The sequence below is a fragment of the Narcine bancroftii genome, chromosome 10, assembly GCF_036971445.1.
Source record: "Narcine bancroftii isolate sNarBan1 chromosome 10, sNarBan1.hap1, whole genome shotgun sequence".
Lineage (NCBI taxonomy): Eukaryota > Metazoa > Chordata > Chondrichthyes > Torpediniformes > Narcinidae > Narcine > Narcine bancroftii.
The window spans coordinates 86,938,079-86,955,778 of record NC_091478.1 but is presented as its reverse complement, the minus strand read 5'-3'; the positions used below and the strand labels follow the sequence as shown (position 1 = coordinate 86,955,778).

Genomic DNA, 17,700 nt, shown 5'->3' with positions numbered 1-17,700 from the left:
ACAAGGACAGGATTCCTCGTCCTCACCTACCATCTCACCAGCCTCCATATCCTCCTCCTCCACCACCATTTCCACCACCTACTATGTGAGCCCACCACTAGACACATATTCCCCTCTCCTCCCTTCTCCGCCTTCCGCAGGGACTGCTCCCTCCGTGACTCCCTTGTCCACTCCTCCCTCCCCACCAATAGCCCCTTGGTACCTACACCTGGGACTGCATGAGATGTTCCACTAGCACCCACACATCCTCCCTCGACACCATTCAGCCCCAAACAGTCCTTCTCAACATTTCACTGTGAATCTGCAGGGGTCATCTATTGCATCCTGTTTCCTTGCTGTGGTCTCCTCTACGTCGGAGAGACTAGACAGTGACTGAGAGATCACTTTGCTGAGCACCTTGGCTCTGTCCACCGTGTGGATCACCAAATGGCCACCCATTTCAATTCTCCATCCCATTTCCTTGCTGAGATATCTGTCCATGGTCTCATAGACTGCCAGACTGAGACTGCCCATAAATTAGAGGAACAACACCTCATCTTCCAACTGGGACCCTCCAACCAGATGGTCTTAATATAGACTTCTCTGACTCTTAATAAATTCCCCCACCCTCTTGCTTCCCCGTCATCACTCCATTGCCTGTCTCCTTTCACATAGACATGATAAATTCTACCTAGACCCTCATCACATCCACAACACCTTTTGTTGATCTGGATTCCTCCCCCATTGTTTGATGCATCTCCTTTTCTGATTTTTTTTTTTCCCCTCTCAGGCCTGAAATGTCGGCAACATAACTTTCATCCAGCATTTTGGTGTTTTTACTACAATCACAGTGCCTGCAGCCGGTTGTGTTTTCCCCCTGATAAATGTGCTTAGTCCACGCTATTATGTCAAGGTAGAAGGAAATTGAGCACGAGATGCATCTCCTGCACATACATGGGGGGGGAAAATGATCAGTCTGTCTCCATGTCTGGAGAATCAAGGAAAGAAGGATACAATCCAAAATTTACCATCTAAAGGTGAGAGAAGGTACAAGTTAATCACATTCTCAAAGCATGGCAAAGGGCAAGAAATTGCATTGATACAGTTATCAACGTGCAAGAAGAGATGAGGGAGGAAACCTGAATAAGAATGGAATACTTCACCTAATGCAGGAAAGCAGACACATTTTCTTTGGTGGAATAATGAAAGGTGGTGATGTTCTTGATAACAATGTTCATCCAGACAGGGTAGAATGATACTGGTGAAACTCAATAAACTGCAGATGTGCAAAATGTGAAATAAAAACGAAGTGCTGGTAACTCAATAGGTCAGACTGTATCTGTGAAAAAGAAACTTAAAGTTAATGTTCTGAGTAGAAGACACTTAATCAGAACATAGAGGAGTGAAAGTGGATAGGGACTGGATTGGCCTCCCTTCAAGGAAGAATGAAAGACTGCCTTGATGGAAACGTGAGGTGTAGAAGGATTAATGGTCCTTGAGTGAAAGTGGATAGGGACTGGATTGGCCTCCCTTCAAGGAAGAATGAAAGACTGCCTTGATGGAAACGTGAGGTGTAGAAGGATTAATGGTCCTTGAGTGAAAGTGGATAGGGACTGGATTGGCCTCCCTTCAAGGAAGAATGAAAGACTGCCTTGATGGAAACGTGAGGTGTAGAAGGATTAATGGTCCTTGGTTTAAAAAAAAATGGAAGAGATTTGTCCAAAAATAAATAAACTTCAGGTGATAACATCATCAGAAGAATTGTACTCTTTCCTTCTCTTTTGGCAAGATGTGTGATTTTGCTTAAATACTGCCCTTCCCACTCATGTCCTGTCTGACTATGAAAAAGATTCAATATTCTGTTAATAATTCAGGTATAAGATTTCAGACGTTGTGGGGGTCATTCATGACTCACTTTCACACTTTATAATTTTCCAACATAATTTGACTGAGGTCAAATTTTTTTTTTAATTCCTTTTTTTTCTCCCTTTGCTTTTATTTCAATGCTAAGTATATATAACGTCATACAACAGTGGTCAGAGAGAGGGTTATAATTTTTTTCCTCTTTCTCTTTTTTTCTCTTGCTTTAATATAATATACTACCTGGACTATGATTTATAGTTGTGTTTTTTTTATTTATATACTTGTTTAATAGCCATGTATAACACTTCTGTCTGCCTGTCCCGCATCGGACTTGTCAGCCACAAACGAGCCTGCAGCTGACGTGGACATTACCCCTCCATAAATCTTCGTCCGCGAAGCTAAGCCAAAGAAGAAGAGATAACACTTCTTAATGGACTTTCATTGAATTTTTAAATTTATATTATTTAAAACGAATAAAAATAAAGTCAGAAGCAATTGGTCAAACAAAACTGCACAGGGTGATAGTTCTCTCTGGTTACACATATTTGGATCTCTGACATCAGCTTATGCAGTGTATGAAAATGTAGCCATAATTACTCTTGGCGGTGTAGAGTTAACAATATTTAATTTTATTTATTCAGCTGTTTACAAGTTTCCGGGTTGTGAGAGTCTTTAATTGTCTCATTACATTTGCATTTAATAAAAGTAAGGGTACTTGCCTGTAAATTATTTTATTCAACCAATATCTAGTAGAATTATGTTTTTTGTTTACCAGGTCTAATGTACGCTTCACAGCAAGTGTTTTAGGTAAACAAGTGGACAGCCTTGCTCCATCAATTACTAGGGTTTTAGTTCAGGGTAAACAAGTAAGTGTACCCCTTACTCAACAGTTTAACTTTAATGTAATTTTTATTTGGTTATTCATAATATGTGAACATTATTATGTTATGGTGTTTGTGTCATGGGTAAGACAACAAAGTAACAAATATTTTCAAATTTGACCATATATAATTTTTATTTACCATGCAAGTAACAATCAATTTCTTCTTGGTGTTGCTAAAAAAATAAGTAACTTTTCCCTGAATATTAGAAAGGAAACCAATATATTCCACAGTCCGAAAACATCTTAGCTTTTGATGAGTTGCCCAAATTTGTTGAAGGGGTAAATATCTCTTGCATTTATATTATCTAGTAAAATTTAGAGTCATCTGCATGAGGTATCTTTGTGCTGATTAGTGTTTTTTTTTCTTTTGTAGCTTGGTAATTTTTTTCTATCCAACAGATCACTCTGGAAAAACTTGGTCTGAAATGCTTTTGTCACCCATTGTTAGAATGTGACACGTGCAGCTATACTTATGAGGGTGTTCTATGTTCACATCTACAGCACATTTTTTAAAAAAAATGGTTTATTATTATTTTCATAAATGTATATATCAAAATTTTCCATATATAGATATATATAAAATTTTTCTTACAAAACACAACAACCCCTTTCTCTCCCACTCCCTTCACAGTATAAATCTGTACACTTTCAGGGCTTACAGTTGGGTTTTTTGAAAATGGTCTTAATTGGGGAGGTCGTGTGTTTTTATAATAGTAGCACCTTTTTTATTATATTTGGGCCCCTATGTAATCCAAACATGGTTGACATATTATAAATGCTTTTGCTGATGGATAACGCTTCTTAAAACATGGAAATCTAAGCCCTCCCAATTTATAGCCCCAAGTTAACTTTTCCAGTGCAATTCTTGGGTTTGTTATTTCATAGGAATTGTAATAATCTAAAGAAACTTTTGGTTAGTACAATAGTCGACTTTTGAAAGAGATACTGTCGTCTTGGCATTACCTTCATTTTTATACAATTTACCTTTCCTACTATTGTACGATCTTTCCATTTCTGAAAATCTTTTCCTATATTTTTCTAATAGAGGGGTATAATTAGCTTATATTGTGTAAATTATTATCTGTCATTATTTCCATTTTCCTTCCATTTAAATCTACTACCTTTTTGGTATCTTTCATAATCAAAATTCTATAATGGCATTATCTCAGTTTTATCCATATATATTTTATATCCTGATATTTTTCCATATTTCTCTAATATTGTTTGTAATCATCAATGATTCAGCTGGGTCAGACATATAAAATAGCACACCATCAGTAAATAAACTAATTTTGTGTTCTTTTTAAACTTTGAAGACCTTAATATCTGAATCTCTTCTTATAATCTCCACCAGAGGTTCAATAGCTAGGATGAATAGTGCTAGTGAAGTTTCTTAAGATTATTACAATTCCTATGAAATAACAAACCCAAGAATTGCACTGGAAAAGTTAACTTGGGGCTATAAATTGGGAGGGCTTAGGTTTCCATGTTTTAAGAAGCGTTATCCATCAGCAAAAGCATTTATAATATGTTAACCATGTTTGGATTACATAGGGGCCCAAATATAATAAAAAAGGTGCTACTATTATAAAAACACACGACCTCCCCAATTAAGACCATTTTCAAAAAACCCAACTGTAAGCCCTGAAAGTGTACGGATTTATACTGTGAAGGGAGTGGGAGAGAAAGGGGTTGTTGTGTTTTGTAAGAAAAATTTTATATATATATCTATATATGGAAAGTTTTGATATATACATTTATGAAAATAATAACTTGTCAGCCACAAACGAGCCTGCAGCTGACGTGGACTTTTTTACCCCCTCCATAAATCTTCATCCGCGAAGCCAAGCCAAAGAAGAATAATGCTAGGATGAATAATGCTAGTAGATCTACTTGATCTACTCAAGGGAAAAATAGATGACATTTGGTTATTAATTAAAATTTTAGCTTGTGACTCATTATCATGAGTTTTTATCCAATTTATAAATGCTCTACCTACACCAAATTTTTTTCAAACCTTTTATATAAAAAAGGCCATTCTAGTCAGTCAAATGCCTTTTCTGCATCTAAAGAAATAGTCATGTTTGAATTCAACCTTGATTTTCCATATGTATTATATTGAATAATCTACCGAACTATTTGAAGAACATCTTCCTTTAACAAATCCTACCTGATCTGGATGTATTAATTTTTCTGTTGGCAAGTGCCTTTGCTAGAATTTTATAATCTGCATTCAGAAGTGATAGTGGTCTGTATGATGAAGTTTTTAAAGGGTCTCTACCATTTTTTGGAAGCACTGTAATTGTAACAGTTGAAAAAGTTTCCAAGAGGGTTTGGGTCTCCACTCCCTGGTCTAACACCTCCATCAAAAGAGGCATCAATAAATCTCTAAATTGTCTATAGAACTCAGTAAGGAACCCATCTTCCCCGAGGATTATTAAGCCAGAGCTTTCTCTATTTCTTCCCTTGTAAAAGGGGCATCTTTTTCTCTCTTCTCATTTAGGAAGTTCAACAGTTTTTTAAATTCTTGCATCTCATTTTCATCTCCTTACTAATTCTGATTTATATAGTTTCTTATTTATTTCTTTTTGATTATATGTTATAGTCTCAGCTTCTGCTTCTATTGTATTTACCATTCTGGATGACTCAACTGCTTTAACCTGCCAAGATGACACTTTGTGTGCCCATTATCCTAGTTCATAATATTTTTGATTAGTTTTTAATATTGTTTTTATCTATTCTATATGTTTGTATTATGTTATATTGTTACTTTTTGTTCTCTAATATTCTACATTTTTCTTGTGTTCCTGATATCTGATATTTTTTTCCAATTTTGTTATGTCCTTCTCTATACCTTCTAAATCTCTCACATATTGTCTCAAGATTTTTAGTATAAGAAATTATTTGTTCCCTCAAATAAGCTTTAAGCATATCCCATATTAGAAAACTGTTGTCAGTGGAAGGAAGATTGTTTTCACAAAATATTTTTATCTGTCTCTTAATAAATTCACAAAAATCCTTCCTCTTTAAAATGCAGCATTAAGGTGCCATCTGTACATACTTTCTTATGATCACAATAGTTAATGTTAACAGCGAGTGGCCAGATAAGTCTTGCCAAATATTCTATTTTTACCACTCTACTTTGTAGCTGTACGCAGTATAAAAATGGGTCAATCCTTGTAAGTGAATCATGTACCCTTGAGTAGAATGAATAGTCTCTTTCTATGGGGTTGAGCCACCTCCATATATCAATTAAATTTAAATCCTTCATAAATAATAATGTTGTTTTTGCAGCTATCCCCTTGTTATTTTTCTCGCTGTTTGGATCTAAACAAAAATAGAAATCACCTCCAATCAATATATTTTGTCTTTCCCCCTGTGGTTTTTAAAAAGATGACCTTCTTAAAGACTTCATTGCCATAATTTATGGTGTAAATGTTTATGTATGTCCATGATTCTGCATAAATATTTCAGTGTGCCAATACATATCTTTCAAGTATTTCATGCATTTTCATCAATTTAAACTCTGCTCAACCCATTCTCTCCATCAGGTCTTCAACAATCTCTTTTATTTTAGTTATTTTCTTTATCATATCTTTCATCACCATTTCAACACTTATGAATCAGTTACTCAAATTCTCCATTTTTTTTTCCAGGAAGATGCTCAATTCTTGACTTGACTCCCCAATTTTACCTGGTTCTGCTAGTCCCGTCACCATTTTTACTCCGCGTCCTTTTGGATGTTCCCAGTTGAATAGGAGCTTCTTTAATCTTTGTTCTCCATATAACCATTTACAGCATAGAAACAGGCCAGTTTAGCCCTACTAGCCCGCGCTGAACATCTTCTCCCACCTAGTCTCACTAACCCCCATTCGGCCCATAACCATCCACACCTCTCCCGTTCATTTACCTATCCAACCTTTCCTTGAATATTAACATTGATCTTGTTTCTACCACTGCTAGAAGTTCATTCCATACCCCCACTATCCTCTGCGTGTTGAAATTCCTCCTCACATTTCCCCTAAACTTTTTCACTTTTACTCTCAATCTATGCTCTCTTGTTTGAATCTCCCCCATTCTCAATGGAAAAAGTCTATCCACATTGACTCTATCTTTACCCCTTATAATTTTGAATACCTCTATCAAATCACCGCTCAATCCTATATGCTCCCGGTAATAAAGTCCCAGCCTGCTTTACCCTGTAACTCAAACCTTGAAACCCTGGCAATATTCTTGTAAACCTCTTCTGCACTCTCTCTATACTGTGTAAATCCTTCCTGTAATTTGGTGACCAAAACACAGTATTCCAAATTTGGCCTTACCAATGCCTTATACAATATCAACATAACATCTAATTTTGAAAGCCAACATACTAAATGCCTTCTTCACCACTCTATCCACCTGTGATTCAACTTTCAGGGAATTGTATACCTATGACCCCTAAATCCCTTTCTTCCACTGCACTCCTCAATTGTCTACCATTTAATGTGTATGACCTATTTTGATTAGTTCTACCAAAATGCAGCACCTCACATTTATTAGTATTAAACTCCATATGCCCACTCTTCTAATTGTCCTATATCACCCTGTCAGCTTTGATAATCTTCCTCGCTGTCCACAACACCGCCAATGTTTGTATCCAATTTACCACCCTATCTTCTGGATCATTAATATACATGACAAACAGCAGTGGACCCAGTACCAATCCCTGAGGCACTCCACTTGTCACCGGCCTCCAATTTGACAAACAATTTTCCACCACTACTTTCTGGCATCTCCCATCAACCATTGCTGAATCCATTTCACTACTTCATCATTAATACCTAATGCTTCCAACTTCCTTACTAACCTCTTATGGGGAACTTTGTCAAAAGCCTTAGGAAAGTCAAAATGGACAACATCCACCACCATCACCTCATCAACCTTTTTAGTAACTTCCTTGGAAAACTCTATAAGATTTGTTAAACGTGATCTACCACGTACAAAACCATGCTGACTACCCCAAATCAATCCCTGTCTTTCCAAATAGTTGTATATACCATCTCTAAGAACACTTTCCACTCTCAGCTTCCTTGGCTTCTTCGTGCTAGTTTTATCCATTTTTGATGAAGAAACTCTTGATTTTCAATTTTTGTCTGTTTAGTACTCTTCACGGAGAGCTAAACCAAAACACGTTTCTCTAAGTCCTTTGCATGGCCACGCTCCCCCCAAATCTACAGCACGTGTGAGTTCTCATGGCATGTGTCTTTTCTGCTCCTTTGATTTGTTTTAAATTAAGCAAAAAAAATCATCTGCTTATTTTTTTGTTGTATACTTGTAACTACTGGATTCTGGGGCATTGTGCTTTCTCCAGAGTAATTGCAAGTCCTTGGCAAAAGTAGATCATTATCAACTATGAGAGCAGGATTCAGACCCAGATTCCATTGATGAAAGCTTTGTGTTCTAATTTTTATGGACATACTACCACCCATTTTGAAAATAAACATGATTTTGCTTGAATTACCCATGATTTATGGACACAATAATGCAATTTTGAAAACTAAGACACTGAAGCAAATCACTTTGTAGCTTGTTAAAACTCATTAATTTAGGTTATTTTAAAAACAGTCCAGCTGGCCTGCTAAATAAAAGCTGCCTTCATTTGGATGGAGAATGGTACATTATTTTAAAAAGGAGTTGCACTCAAAATATTTTCATAGTTAACTGGTCTCCACTATATGAGTTGCAAATTTTTTAAAAACTTCTATGAACATTTTTCAAGATTTTTCTTTCACATCTTCTACCAATACACATTGAAGTATTGAATATTGCAAATAAATTTAATACTAAAGGAAATAAGATTTCTGAAAAGATTTTTCATTACATTCAACATGGTATCTTGAGTGAATGGATATTGTGCAGGGTTTGCTGCAATGTACTGCAAGCTTATTAGCTGCCTCAATTTAGTTGTTATTCTTGTTGAACATGTCGCTCTCACACAAAAGGAGTGCAATTTGTCAATGTTATAAAATGAATTCAAACCCAAATATAAGCAATAACTTGGTGTGTTTAAACATGCACTGGTAAATTGGTTGTGGAATTATATTGCTTAAAATTTGAATTGATTTTCTATACACGTTGAAGATGCATTTTGTATATAAATGTTATTATAGAAGAAATGCTTATTTTTTTTCTATAATCTCAGAAGAAACACATAAACAATCACAAATACTGTATTACTGTACTAGATTTTTAAAAATGGGCCAAATCATTTTAATTTTTAAAATATTGGTTCATGTCAATATGCCTACAAGTTGGTTGATTCACTTTCTTCACTGACTTTGTTATTAACAGGTGACAATTGGGGTCTTTGGCCAAGAAGAGGAGATTATTTCAAACCCCTTATCTCCAGTGGAAATAAAGAACATTGTCTATGCTAAGTGTGCCAAACATGATGTACGGGAGGCAGTACTTCAACAGGAGCTTGTCATTCATATTGGTTGGCTTATTTCTAACTCTCCAGAACTCTTCCATGGGATGCTGAAGATTAGGATTGGGTATGTTAACCATCCTCTTATTTGACTTGGAAGCTAATCAATTTTTAAAATGAAACAGATTTCATTTTAAAATATAAGTTTTGTCAATGTAATTTTTTTGTAATGTAAATGAGAGTTAATTGTCATTATACACCAGTATAATGTATAAATACACAAAAATTCTTTCTTGCAAAGTAAGTTTCAAAGGTTTGTGCAGAAATTCCTGGCTACGTCATGTATATAGTCATCCAGAGTTGGCTGAAGGAGTGAATGCTGTTAGCGTTGCTGAGTTTGTCATTTAATCTTAATGCATCATAATTGGTGATTTTTTTTAAAAAAAATGTTCTTAACGCCAGAGAAGCCAGGGTCTCATGACTTTGGGGAGAGCATTGAAAGAAACTGGCTTCAAACCAGCTTTCTGATGTTGCTTTAGACCAACTCCAATTTACTGAGCTTATTTTAATTAGTCTCAAGTGTTTTCAAACTTTCACACAGAATTGTTACCTTGCCAAGTCTAATTCGTGTTCTTAAAATCCCATTGGACCAATAAAAGTAGTAGCAGTTGGTTGATGTCATGCTTGGTGATTTCTCAAAGTTGCCAAGTCCTTCTGAGTAGGGCTTGTGTGCATCTTGCATCACACAAATACTCATAGTAAAACCATAAAGGCAAGTGGTTACATTTTCATTTGATGATTCACATGCATAAAAGACCCAAGTAGTCATGATGGTTTCAGGGCAACTTGCTGAAAATCTGCATTCAAGTGCCTGACTTATCTACGCTGCAGCTTGATGCTGTAGCTTCAAATTCATTAGTAAAGAGGAGAGTTCATAATTGAACAACATACAATGTGGAATGCATTGACATGACTTCTGTATGAATTTTCCATAGTGGCAAAGGTGTGGTCTAAGAATGGGAGGGTTGAAAGACCATTGAAATGATAGTCTTTTATTGCAAAGGGTGCCAATACCACAAGTGACTCTACCATGCAGACTGTGAATGCCAGCATATCAACCACCTTAAATAGGTTGATAAATCATTAGTTTGCAAAAAATATTCTCCATAACAATGGTAGTGCGGAAAGGAATGAGTTAATTATTCTCCTTCCTCACTGCAACTCTTCAGAAGATATCTCCTAACATATAAAAATCTAACATTAACCATGAAGTTCTCAACAGTGAAAGGATATAAAAAGAGTATCTTGTCTTCATATCTTGTGAAGCTGTGCAAAATTAACAAAAAGTGATTGGCTTTGTGTTGCACAATAATGTCTATGGAAGTTCCTTCCTGTTCACATACATACTCCTTGTGATTTTGGAGTGAATAGATTCCAATGTATAGGACATTAATGGTACCCTACCCCTGCGTGAAGTAAACCTGACCAACCAGTGTTTTTGATGGTGATGTTGTCATATTTGCTGCCCTCCATGAACAGTTCATCAATATCTTGCCACTCAGTGTTGATATATCTCCACTCAAGTCCTGGAAGTACCAAAGGATTTATAATATTGATACCCTTGGGCATAATACAGTTCAGAATAAATTCTAATTGATTATATGACTGCTGGTAAAATATCAAGTCCAGCTTCAAGTCTGTCATCTGATTGTACAAGTGCAACCAGGCAAAACAGCATTCTCCAGTCCTTGGTGTAAAACATTGTAAACACATATGCAGACATAACACATGTACAATTTCTCAGTCTGTTCGCTTTGGCTCTGATACTCCTGTATGAGTATTATGGCTTGTTGTATGTCTGCATGTTTTGAACCAAGGACTAGAGAATGCTGTTTTATCAGGTTGTAGTTGTACAATCAGATGACAATAAATTTGACTTGATCTCTTTCCCGACAGGAGTAGCCTGAAGGTGGGGTGGTAGAGGTCCTCACCAATTTTGCGAGCCTTCTTTAGACAACAATCTGGTAAATCATATCAATGGGGTGGAGAGAGACCCCAGTGATCCTCTCTGAAGCCTTTATGGTCCTGTGGATTGACCTCCACTCTGATGCTATACAGCAACAATAACATACTGTTATGCAGCCGCCAGGATGCTATCGATAGAACTTCTGTAGAAAATTGACAGGATGTTGGCTGGTAGCCTTGCCTCCCTCAGTCTTCTCAGGAATGAAGACACTATTGTTCCTTCCGGATGTTAGATGTGTGTCAGGATATGTCATTTCTTAAGTGAACTCCAAGGAACTTGGTGCTCTACTCGTTCCACTACTGAGCTATTAATGTGCAGTAGCGGATGGTCCACCCTTGTCCTCTTAAAGTCCACAATCATTTCTTTTGTCTTGTTGAGACTCAGGTTGTTATTTTCATAACATTTCACGAGGTTTTCTACCGCTTCTCTGCAGGGTGACTCATTTTTGTGGTGAGGAAGCCAACTACTATCGTGCCATCTGCAAATCTGATGACTATAACTTAGGTGGTGTAAAACTATTTGTGATTCAGTAATGTTTGCAAATAATAATGGGAAGCTGAATATTAATTTAAGATCAGATTTTGAAAGACGCCCATGTGTTCTAAAATGGCATCATTCTTAATCACTTTTTCCATTCTCAGTTCAGGTTTGTTAATATCAAAGTAGTTCAATCTAGTGGACTTTAATGAAGCTGTCAGTAAAGGTACTGTACATAGAATTGATCTATGATAATACCTTGGCTCAGTCTTTAGTCTGCTTCGTTTTGATCCTTAGTTATGGCTGGTAAATTGAATGTTGTGTTCTTTTATCTACATTGTGAATGTTGTCCTAAGTATCGATTTTTCTATTGTACTTCAGATGGATCATCCATGCGATGAAGCATGCACTCAAGGTTCGAGGTGAGGATCTACCCACAGATTATTTATACCAGATGTCACCAAGTGATATAAAAAACCTTTTGCTGGATATTCTGCAGTCTGATCAAAAGGAAAGGTAATCTGAAACAACTGCATTATCTTCCAGTCTGAATATTGTCAGAGTTGCCGAACTAGAAAGTGCTTTACTATGTTTTCACGACATTAAACCAGAATTATAGATTGCCCTTGTTCTATTTTTAAAGTGACAGCAGATCAAGATCTTCATTTACAAGGTACACAAAATAGTATTGCCAGCTTTCCCTGAATAAACACTGCATTGAAAGAGATATTGTCAATCCCAGAGCACCATTCCCTAATGGTGTGTTCAAAGTTCATGCAGCTGTCAGCCTTTAGCTGCACAAGTGCAGTCTTTGCAGACAGCTCTTAATAGGGCATAACACAATACAGAAATCATTCTTCACTTTTGCTGATGGAGGGAGGTGGGTGATTGATTTGTATAAGCCAATGTAGAAAAGTAAACTAAAAGTTGAAAAGTGGCAAATACCAGAAAATTGAAATAAGATCAGAAGATACTGAAAATTATCAGCAGGTCAGCCAGAATCTGTGGAAAGAGAAACAGAGTTAACTTTTCAAGTTAGTTTACTCAAAATGCTGGGGAAATTCAGCATTTTTTATGTAGCAAAGATAGGGATTTGTAAAGAGATGGTTTTGAAGCTTCTAGGTCAGGAAAAGTGGATAAGTCTCCTGGTCCTGATAGGACTTTCCCCAGGACATTAAGGGAGGTCGGGGAGCAAATAGCAGAGGCACTGTTAGTGATTTTTCAATGATCACTGGATGAGAGTGTGGTGCCGAGGGATTGGAGGGTTGCAAATGTAGTTCCGTTGTTTAAAAAAGGTGCGAGATGTTGGCCGAGTAATTATAGGCTTGCAAGTTTGAATTCGGTGGTAGGGAAAGTTATGGAGGGTATTCTTAGAGATGGTGTGTATAAATATCTGGATAGGCAAGGATTGATCAGAAGCACCCAGCATGGGTTTGTGAAGGGGAAGTCATGTTTGACGAACCTTGTTGAGTTTTTCGAAGAAGTGACAAGAAAGTTGGATGAAGGTAGGGGAGTTGGTGTAGTCTATCTGGATTTTAGCAAAGCTTTTGATAAAGTTCCACATGAAAGGTTAGTAAGGAAGGTTCAGTCACTAGGGATTAATAGAGAAATAGTAAAATGGGTTCAGAGGTGGCTGGAGGAGAGACAACAGAGGGTCATGGTGGACAACTGTCTGTCAGGATGGAGGCCTGTGACGAGCTGCGTGCCTCAAGGATCGGTGCTGGGTCCCCTCTTGTTCATAATTTATATTAATGATTTGGATGATGGGGTGGTTAACTGGGTAAGTAAATACGCAGACGATATGAAAACAGGGGGAGTGGTGGATAGCGAGGAAGGTTTTCAGGGATTACAGAGGGATTTGGTTTGTCTGTAAAATTGGGCTGAGAGATGGCAGATGGAATTTAATGTAGAGAAGTGTGAGGTGCTTCATTTCGGAAATAATAATCAAAATAGGAGATATGTAGTAAAGGGGAGGACATTGGGGAATGCACAAGAACAAAGAGATCTTGGAGTTATGGTGCAGCGTTCCTTGAAGACAGATTCGCATGTTGACAGGGTGGTTAAGAAGGCATTTGGTATGTTAGCCTTCATAAATCATAGCATAGAGTATAGGAGCTAGGAAGTGATGCTGCGACTGTTTAAGGCATTGGTGAGACCAGGTTTGGAGTATTGTGTTCAGTTCTGGCCTCCAAATTATAGGAAAGATATAGATAAAGTGGAGAGAGTGCAGAGAAGATTTGCAAGGATGTTGCCTATCTTAAAATTCCTAGAGTACAGAGAAAGATTGAAGAGATTAGGACTTTATTCATTGGCACGTAGACGGATGAGAGGGGATTTGATAGAGGTGTTCAAAATTATGAAGGGAATATATAGACTAGACACAAGTAGACTCTTTACCCCTGAGAGCAGGGGAGGTTGAAACAAGAGGACACGTTGAGGGTAAGGGGGCAAAATTTTAGGGGAAACATTAAAGGATGCTTATTCAATCAGAGAATGGTGGCTGAATGGAATCATCTTCCAGAGGAAATAATTGAGGCAGAGTCAATTCTTTCATTTAAGAGGAGACTGGGTATATACATGGATAGGAGGGGGTTGGAGGTTATGGGTGGAGAATAGGCAGGGGGATCTAGAGGAGTTGTTTGGGTGAACCAGAATGGACTTGAAGGGCTGAGATGGCCTGTTTCCATGCCATAAACTGTTATATGGTTATAACCGATGTTTCAGGCATGAGCCCTTCATCAAGGTATGAGCAAAAAGCAGGGAGGTCCCTCAATAAAATGGAGGGGGGAGGGGATGGAAGAATAGCACAGGCCCACAGGCAAGAGGTCATAGGTGGATTTGGTTGTGAGGGCTCAAGGGTAAAAAGCTGAGAAGTGATGGGTGGAGGGAAGTGGGCGGAGAGCTAGGGGATAGGGAAGAGAAGGAGACAGAAGAGTGGCCAAATGGAAACTGAAAGCAGAAATGACTACAGTACATTGGTGCTGCCCTCATGCACTCATGATGAGCTTGTCCACTTTATCCAATCTGCTGTTAATTTTCACCCCGACCTCCAATTCATTTGGACCATCTCACGCGACACTCTCCCCTTTCTCGATCTTTACCTCCATCTTATCTTGAGAGACAAACTTTCAACAGACAATTGCTACAAACCCGCTAAATTCCACAATTACCTTGACTATACCTCATCACACCCTTTCCCATGTCGGGTTTCTATTCCTTTCTTTCAATTCCTCCAACTCCATCGCATCTGCTCCCAGGATGAGATCATCCAAGATGATCTCCTTCTTCCCCTCTACCACCATCAACTCAGCCCTTACCCGAAGCTCCTCCATTTCCCGCTCATCTGCCCTGGCTCCCTCTGCCACTAGATGCAACGAAGACAGGATTCCCTAGTCCTCACCTACTACCCCACTAGCCAACTGCAATTTCCATCACCTATAACATGATCCTGCCATCAGACACATACTCCCCTCTTGGCTTCCACAGGGATCACTCCCTCTGTGACTCCCTCGTCCATTCATCACTTTCCACAAATTGCCCACTTGGGACCTTTCCCTGTGACCACTGGAAGTGCCACACTTGTGCCCACACCTTCTCCCTCACCACCATTTTGGGCCCCAAACAATCCTTCCAAGTGAAGCAACACTTCACTTGTGAATCTGCACTGAATCTTATGCTCCCGTTGTGGTCTTCTTTACATCGGAGAGACTAGACAAAGACTGGGAGATCATGTCATCGAACAACTTCACTCTGTCTGCAGCAATGGTGGGGATCTCCCAGTGGTCAACCACTTCAAATCTGCGCCCCACTTCAAATCCGCGCCCCACTACCACACAGATGTGTCTGTCCATGGCCTTGTACACTGCCAATCTAAGGCCACTAATAAATTAATATTCCATCTGACCACTCTCCATCTGGATGGCATTAACATCGACTTCTCTGGTTTCCATTAGGCCGCTCCTCTGTCTCTCTCTCTTATCCCCATCCTTCTGTCTCCTTTCCTCCAGTTCTCCACCCCCTTACCTCTCTATTCAGAGGCTATCCCCTCCCCATCACTTCTCATCTTTTTTCTCTGATCTGTTCCACCCCTATCTACCTATTACCTCCTATCTGGCCCTGTACTCCTCCCCCCACCCCCCACACCATTTTGTTAAGGTGCCTGCCTACATTTAGCTTGATGAAGGGCGAGAGCCCAAAATTTTGGTTATGTATCTTTATCTTTACGCTGTGTGATTTGCTGTGTTTCTCAAGCAATTTTGTGTAAACTGCAATCACAATATATGCAGATTTTCTTGTTTAGCTAAAATTTCAAGTTAAACATTTTTTCTTCAGAAATCTGGAGGCAAATACCCTTTCCCATCTGCCTGTGAGTTGAAGGAAATGTAGATGAATGTTTCTCTCCTTGAACACGGAGGTTGAATGACCTCTCTAACAGAGGAGTGAGCAGCTAATTGTAAAATGAGCTAGAGATCATGGGGAGAGGGTGAGGTTTATGTTGGCAAAAAAGTGTTTGGGCAAACATAAACCCCAGCAGCAAGTCAGGACTTTGTAGAGTCTTGAGAAATAAAGTTCTGAGCCAGTGCATTTAAACCTAAGGTCTGCATGGTCATTCAACTAAGTGCAATAGATCTCCTGAGGCTTTATAAGGATGATTAGAGTTGTTGTCCAGATGTCTTTGCAAATCTATATTCAATAAAGACTTGCTGTTCTCAAATTATGTATTGTGTTTTCCACAGTAGAAGTGTGGACAAAAGAAGCTTCATTGGTTATGTAGTTCAATATTTATGACATGGATTCATAGAAACCATTATATTAAATGCAAATTATTTATTTTGTATAAAGTTTTGAATTAAAAAGAAATAAATTTTATCCACTGTGGTCACAATGATTGAGTTCTTCAGCAAGAAATATCTATCAAATATACTTTTAGAACGACATTAACAATTTAGTATCATAAATTATTCTTTACCAGCAGCCTCTGGTTTTCCAGGGGAAATAATGTGCAGCTGACGGATCCACGTCACAAATAATTGAGGGGCAAATTGAATAAAGAGTTATAAATGCATACAGTGCAGAAAGAGACCACTCGGCCCACCATGTCCATGCTGATCACTGAGTACCTGTCGACACATTCTCCTTTTCCAGCACATATAACCATTAACGGAGCAGAAACAGGCCATGTTGGCCTTTCGAGTCCGCACCGGGTCACTGATTTTGTGCGCGCCCTCTTCAGGCATTGGTCCCGGTAGATCTTCATTCAATAACGATGGGCGAATTCAATGCAGGTGGATCAGTTGTCGAAATGTTAGTGAAACGTGCAGTTCAATACTTCTGGACACATTCACCTGTTGTGAAACAGTCTTTCAACTGAGAAAGACATTATTCCCTTAGAATGCTTTCCACCTGTTAACTAATTCTCAAACCACATCCATTGTTATTCACTGATTTTTGTGAATGATACAAATAGGAGAGAGAGCACATGAAATTACTATTTGGACCATTTTCATTATATTATATGAATTCTTTCGATCTCCCTTTTTGAGTAAAGGAACTACATTTGCTATTTTCAAATCTCATGGAACCTTATCCCGACGTGGGTTATGTATCTTTATCTTTGCTACAGAAAAAAATTGCTGTGTAAATGGTGCAGTCTTCTTGGCACTGGTGATTTCAGTACACATCCAGATTCTTCTTGAATGTTATGAGAGTATCTGCCTCCACCACCCACTCTCTCAATGTGTTCCAGATTCCAACCATTCTTGGATGAAAAAATTCCCCTTCTGATCCCTTCTCAACCTCTAACCCATTACCCTCCCCCTAAACCCTCTAATTTTTAGATGCCATTCCTATGAGGAAATGTTTCCTGCAATCTAGCTCATCTGTGTCTCTCATTTTTTTCAAAAACTTGCAGCACAGTACAGGTCATTCCAGCCCACAATCCCATGCTGCTTCTGTGACCAATTAACCTGTACATCTTGGGAACAGGGGCATAACTCTCAGTAAGAGGGTTACCTCTTCTCCCCCTAACAAGATCATGCTGACTTGCTTTGTTTCAGCCATGTC

The 17,700-nt window shown here is 38.3% G+C and overlaps 1 protein-coding gene across 8 annotated transcripts in view; it reads left to right on the top strand.

Annotated features, from left to right (window-relative positions):
• Positions 1–17,700, top strand: part of phkb (phosphorylase kinase, beta) — a 167,244-nt gene that overhangs the window by 140,550 nt on the left and 8,994 nt on the right. For 6 of the 8 annotated variants that reach the window (XM_069901672.1, XM_069901671.1, XM_069901667.1 and 3 more), the window contains 3 exons: positions 2,618–2,708; positions 9,059–9,261; positions 12,019–12,153. In XM_069901672.1, the coding sequence (XP_069757773.1) occupies positions 2,618–2,708; positions 9,059–9,261; positions 12,019–12,153 (429 nt within the window). The remainder of the gene's footprint in view (positions 1–2,617; positions 2,709–9,058; positions 9,262–12,018; positions 12,154–17,700) is intronic. The other 2 variants (XM_069901670.1, XM_069901674.1) reach the window with 1 other exon arrangement.